The 6,078-nt window shown below is 35.8% G+C and overlaps 1 protein-coding gene and 1 non-coding gene across 5 annotated transcripts; both read right to left on the bottom strand.

Moving 5' to 3' along the window:
• Nucleotides 1-1,126: 1,126 nt before the first annotated feature.
• LOC106740606 lies at nt 1,127-3,109 on the bottom strand. 4 transcript variants are annotated; one of them, XM_014611810.1, is made up of 2 exons: nt 3,019-3,109; nt 1,127-2,717 (listed from the first exon to the last, which is right to left on the bottom strand). In XM_014611810.1, exon 2 carries the CDS (start codon nt 2,135-2,137, stop codon nt 1,133-1,135), a length of 1,005 nt encoding a protein of 334 aa, XP_014467296.1. In that variant the 5' UTR covers nt 2,138-2,717; nt 3,019-3,109; the 3' UTR covers nt 1,127-1,132. The 4 variants fall into 4 exon arrangements, with proteins under 4 accessions (XP_014467296.1, XP_014467297.1, XP_014467295.1 ...); XM_014611811.1 differs by having other exon boundaries at nt 1,127-2,722; nt 3,019-3,093; XM_014611809.1 differs by having other exon boundaries at nt 1,127-2,722; nt 2,865-3,085.
• Nucleotides 3,110-3,674: 565 nt separating this feature from the next.
• Trnav-aac lies at nt 3,675-3,747 on the bottom strand. The gene has a single exon. It is a non-coding gene; the product is annotated as a tRNA-Val (tRNA).
• Between the last annotated feature and the right edge of the window lie 2,331 nt (nt 3,748-6,078).

Genomic DNA, 6,078 nt, shown 5'->3' with positions numbered 1-6,078 from the left:
CTGATAAGTTTTGATAGTAAAATATGAAATGACATCCGTTATCCATTTGATATAATATTCAAAAAATGCTTAAACAAATTCATAAAAGTTATAAACAATTAGAAATTACATGTACTTCTCAATCAGTTACGACAATAATGTTAACATATTTCGATTCCTTATTCAATTTCGAATAAATGAGTGAAAAAAAAAGTTGGTAACTCGCAATAGGTAAATAACAACGTTCATTTGTTTACATCGACGCGCAGCGGCGCGAACTGGACGCGGCGCGCTGTTAGTAAATCATTTGCGTGTTTTTTGATGTAAATGGGAAAATTTTGATAATATTATTTTATTATCTTATTAAAACAAAACAGTTCTATGTAGCATGTTATTTGTTTGAGTACAGAATAATATATGCTTTAGGGGAATTTAATATCCCAAAGGGCGCTGAAGTTATTACACCAATGTTAGCTTTGAACCAAAACGAAAAATATTTGCCAAATGCGTTGAAATTCGATCCAGATAAATTTCTCCCAGAGAACAAGTAGGACCGTTACCTTTATTGTTATACCGTTTTACCGTTTAGTAATGGTCGAAGGAATTGTATAGGTGCGTATAAAGAAATTGTAATATATTATGACGAAATATGGAATTAATCGATAAAATTGCAGGTATGAAGTATGCTATGATTTCGATGAAAGTTTTCCTAGCAACTCTGGTTGAAGTAGATGGTTGAAGTAGATGAAATAAAATTGAAGCTGAATATTACATTAGCTTCTATAGTCGCATTAAAAGTTAAAATTAAAAAGAGGAATTTATATTGAAAGTATGCCGGTGGAACGAATGGCGGTATTTTTTATTGATGCAACTGTTAATATTTGATTTACATTTGAATTTATTCACAGTATATAATAATTAGGTAAAGGATTATTTGTTGTTATCAAAATAAAACAAAATATTAAAATTAAACATTATGAAAAGAATGCGACTAAATCCAACCAAAATTTTTCCGAACAAAAGTTTTGAATCCTATTTCGACTGAAAATAAAGATCATGATATATCAATATTAACATCTTATACAGAAGAATTAAATGATATAAAATAATTAATAATTAAATAATACAATTAATAACAGAAGGACGGAAGAGTTTAATCATAATTATTTATTTCAGACGATATATCAGACAACATATCAGACGACGTGTCAGACGACGTATCAGATGGCGATGAAACACTCAAATTTTTGAAAACAGTTAAATGATGATTACGATAAGACACACCGTCGTTCTCAAGATCTGTACAGGGCCTGATGGAACAAAATTTATTTTTTTCGTGATATGCAATATTTAAAGGTGAACCCAGAACTTCGAATAGCTTATTTATGTTCTCTTCAACTTTAAGTTTAGATTTGTCGGTTAAAAGCAACGGACAATTTTGATCCCGTAATTTTAAAATCAACTCGGACGATGGTTCCCAGTCATTAAAATCTACTTGAAACTCTATAATTACCTTTGGTTTTATATACATATCACTGTTAACATAATCACAGTACGATGTACGATGGCATTCGAAATTAAACTTCCTCTGCGTAGGCCTGCATTTAATACAAGTTTCTATATTTTTACGATCGTCTTGTAATTGCAATCCTATTAGTATAATTCTTAATTGCGTTTGCCAACGTAAACGATGCAGAAAAAGTCCCCAAGAGGGTACATATGCTTTATCAACAATGTTTGCAGCTACTATATAAACAATATAGCAAAAATGTTCACCTTGGGGATTTAAAAGAAGTACATTTTTCATCCCATAATACAGTGTCAGTGGTCCTGATATATAATCAGTGTAGCAATACAGTGTGACAGAGTCCAAAAATTTGAAATTATGTAGTTTAAGGAATGATGACATATCAACAGAAGGTTTAAAGTACACTGGAGGGTTGATGAAATGATGACCTAATAATGTTGAACCAAATTGTAGTTTGCTATCAACTTCAAGACATAACTTCAGCTTCTCGCAATCAAAATTACCATCTCTTTTCACAGTGTCTGCATGATCAAAACAATAGTTGACGGAATAACATCTTCTACAAGTATAAAGATTCTGTTGCTCGTGACATATACGACAAGCTTTTATGAACATGATCATCTGCTTCATATGGCTCTAGATCACATGACAACTCTGCCTTGATTAAATGCACAAATTCTTTCCTCGACTTGACCCATTCCTCCAGGTTGAAATACCCACGGAGCCAGATGTGTTGCTCGCTAAGTTTCTTTATAACAGCGCGCAACTGCGCATGATGCATCAGTTTGTGCCTCTAGCTGCGGTAACTTATCATGCAGCATTGTTCACAAATTTCCTAATTATCAGTATTTTTAATCTTGCAAACATGACAAATATTCGGATTAAAGAACTTGTTATATTCGACAGGCATATATATCTCTCGAAGTAATGCACACATTCCGAAACTTTGGTGTAATGGATAATTGCTGATATCTGTTATCTGTAATATTACTTCAGAAGTAATGTGTAGTAATTTTACACCTAGCAGATATGTTGCCCACTACTCGGTTTGTATATCTACTTGACGACCGTTCGAAGGACACTAAGAAGATATTGTTATATCCGAGGTACTCCGAACACCATTTCCCCTGTTCTTCCCCCTTCATTCTCCTTTCTCAGCGCTGCTCCCTTACCTCGGTGGTCGCCTGCTGATCTCACGCCGGCCCAATTTCTACGCTTGAAATCAATTATATTATTAGTTTATAGCCATAATCATATCGCATTTTTAATTATCGCGTAGTTGTAGAAATGTAACAGTTGGTGCGTTTTTGCGCTCCAATCAGCAGTATAATAATTATTCTTTAGAAATTAATCTTACCGTAAATTGTGACTGTCTGGCTGTATAAAACAATGCACACGACCGATCGTGGTCAGGGCGCCTTTATTTGCAGTCGTGTCGGTCAGTAGATTAACATCTAACCGTTTTAGAGGCAAATGATCCTTTATTTAAATAATTCGCACTTTCTACTCACCCTCAAAAGCCTCATCTTCGGGAACCTAACCCCATCTGTCACACATAACCTAGTCTCTAGACTCTGGTGCGGCTTGGGTACAAAAGCGCCGCGTCGCGGCCGATCATCGAAATAAGCAGTATAGAGATTGATGAATACCCCGGCCGCCGATAATTTCTTTTCTTTGTGTGTACACGCAATACTTTTTTTAAAAAACCAAAGTTATAACTTTTGAGAACGTCATATATCGTGTTTCGAAACTTTTAGTTCAAGAATCCAATCGGTTCTTTTCTTATTTCAGATTCACCGTTTGGCCGAAAAGTTGTCAATGTGATATATCCGTTTTCTTTTTGAATGGTCTTTCATTAACAACTAATAACTTTGTAATAAATAAAGATACAATAGACTCTTCCTTACGAAAATATTCGGGGAATATTATATTATTCATTGCATAAGATGGCTTTTCTTTAACTCATCAGAGTTTTCTAAAAGAAATTGTTGGAAATACCTCTTTCTGAGACGTTTATATCGGTCCGATTTCTTAATTGGATGTAGCGTGATGTTTTGAAACGTTTAAATGATCTTACTTCTAGTGTGATACGGGTTTTTAAATTTCCCAAAATTCAACTTGGTTTTATATCTGCAACTGTTCGGACGATAACAAGATAAAAAAAAACTGTTTCCGCCCGGGATCGAACCGGGGACCTTCCGCGTGTTAGGCGGATGTGATAACCACTACACCACGGAAACTAGTCGAAAGATCCTTCATATTACGCTGTTATCACCAGATTCAAATCTCTAAATTATTTACATAACATATAATTTACGTAATATATAACTTATTTACTTTACACTATTATTCAATGTCCGTTGCTGACAAATGACACTAAAATATATTGTGGACATCCGGAATGCGTAGCAACAAAAAATAATTCATATAACTTACAGCACGTATTTAGTGTTACAATAATATCGTGGTATCTTCTTAATTTTCTTTTTAATGTGCGATTATTCGGAGCTAAAAAAATTATCATAGAAAAAGTAAAAAGTACATCTCAGTATTTGAAGGAGGAGTTTTCTAGAAATTCGAATGTCTGTGGGAAATTAACGCAAAGCCGGTAAAATCATACGAGCGTTCTATTATGAATTTTTCGCACGAAGAATCGTTGCATGAAGAGTCGATCGTGGGAGATGTGTGTTTCAATCGGCCGATTATTTATCAGTCTTTAATTTATCAGCGATTGAAATCTGATCTTCGTACCAGGAAAACCATTCGTATCGCGATTACTCCGTTCTATAAAAATATTATGAACGTCGTTTCACGTATCCGCATTGGAGATAAACGACAATTGAATTAGGCTGAAAGACTCCGCCGTCGCTCTCACCGGGCGATCTCGTCATCGATCGCCGATTGCAATTCACTTTACTTTCGCGCGGGACAAATATTATCCCGCTATAGATTTCACACACACGTGCAATACGCGCGACGTGGGATTATTTTTAACAACGGCGATCTCGAAATTTTTCCACGCGTCACGTGACGGTTCGNGGGGAGGATTGCCGCGCGCGGAAATAAAATGAAACGAAGTTTCGAACTCGTTGCCAAGAGGACGATAGAAGGAATGGGATTTACGATGGTCGAAATATATGAATTAATTCTTGCGTATCTTATCGTAACGAAGTTTGACGAAGCAGTCGAACGGATCGATTTCGAAATTTGTCTTTTCGTGAACTATCGAAGCGCAAACGAGAACGAGAACGCGTAATCGTAGCCGATGCCGATAACACGACAGTGTGTGCACATATATAAATGTATATTTATGCCATTAGATAGACGCAGTAAAGCACACGCATTGACGACTGTGCTGATATAGCTTCGTAGAAGCTAAAATCTATTTAATAACATATGCACAGATACTATACGTCTATGTTTACACGATCGGTATGGAGCGAGTTTGATGTTATAAAACTTTATAACTCAAGTATGGACGTCGTCACGTCCCTCGTCACTCTGCGTCAACGCGACGAATGTAGGGCAGTAGCGACAGAGTTGAAGAAAATTCATCGATTTTTTGCTATTCACGCAAATACAAGTTACAAATGTTATTAAACCAGTTTGACAATAATACCGTCGAGCGGTATCGCCGAAGAGATGTTATTCGTCGGTCGAATTGCGCCGAAACGAAAATACATTCCGGCGACGTTCTTAAACGTGCCAGCTGTTTCTGCGCAAGCGCGTTTTGAACGCGTCGATCTCAGTGAAGTACACGATTCGAACGGAACAAGTTCACTTTCCTCCCCGACCGTTCTTAATATAGTTTTCAAGTTTTCGAAGAAACCCCCAATTTTTTTCCCAATTTTTCCGCGGGTTTTTTCTTCGTTTCATATTTTCTTTACGGTAAAAATAATGCGATGGGTTTTAATCCGAACACGCGTAAATTTGTCTAAACGAATTTGTATATTTTAGGATAGAAATCGAAGAAATTTGCGGAAAAATTGAGGAAAAATGGTTTTTCCGGAAATTTTGAAATTGTAGTTTTTAAAAGTTTCTTTCTCTCTCTCTCTCTCTCCCTCTCATTTAAAACTTTGAATTCAAATTCAGACCTTTTATTTCAAATTTCTTGAACATATGCAACTTCTTCATATGTAATATATGAATATATTTTTTATACACAAATTCCCTTTCTCTTTTATTTCACGAAATTTCAAACCGGTATAAAATTCCACGTGAATAAATTAGTCGCCAAATAAAATTGAAATACCCAGATTTGAGTTTTCGAATAGAATTCATTTGCGCTTTCGCATTATTGCTCTTCACTTGGAATTCCTTAATTTAGGTTTCTAAAAGTGAAAGATTCTTAACACGTTGACTGCCGCGTTGATTTCTGTCGATTGCTCGAAAGATCATCTGACGATTAAATTACCAAAGATACAATAGGTCTGTTACGTTTTCGCCGCACCGCTGAACCAGTGCAGTAAGTTGATGTGAGAAAACATATACTTATCTCGCTTCAACTTATTGCACTGGTTTAGCGGTGCAGCGAAAACGAACAGACCTGATACGTCGGTGCGATCGCACGA

The sequence above is a fragment of the Dinoponera quadriceps genome, unplaced genomic scaffold (genome assembly GCF_001313825.1).
Source record: "Dinoponera quadriceps isolate SergipeBrazil2010 unplaced genomic scaffold, ASM131382v1 scaffold278, whole genome shotgun sequence".
Lineage (NCBI taxonomy): Eukaryota > Metazoa > Arthropoda > Insecta > Hymenoptera > Formicidae > Dinoponera > Dinoponera quadriceps.
Note: the sequence above shows the minus strand (reverse complement) of the source record. Positions and strands in the feature narration are given on the sequence as shown.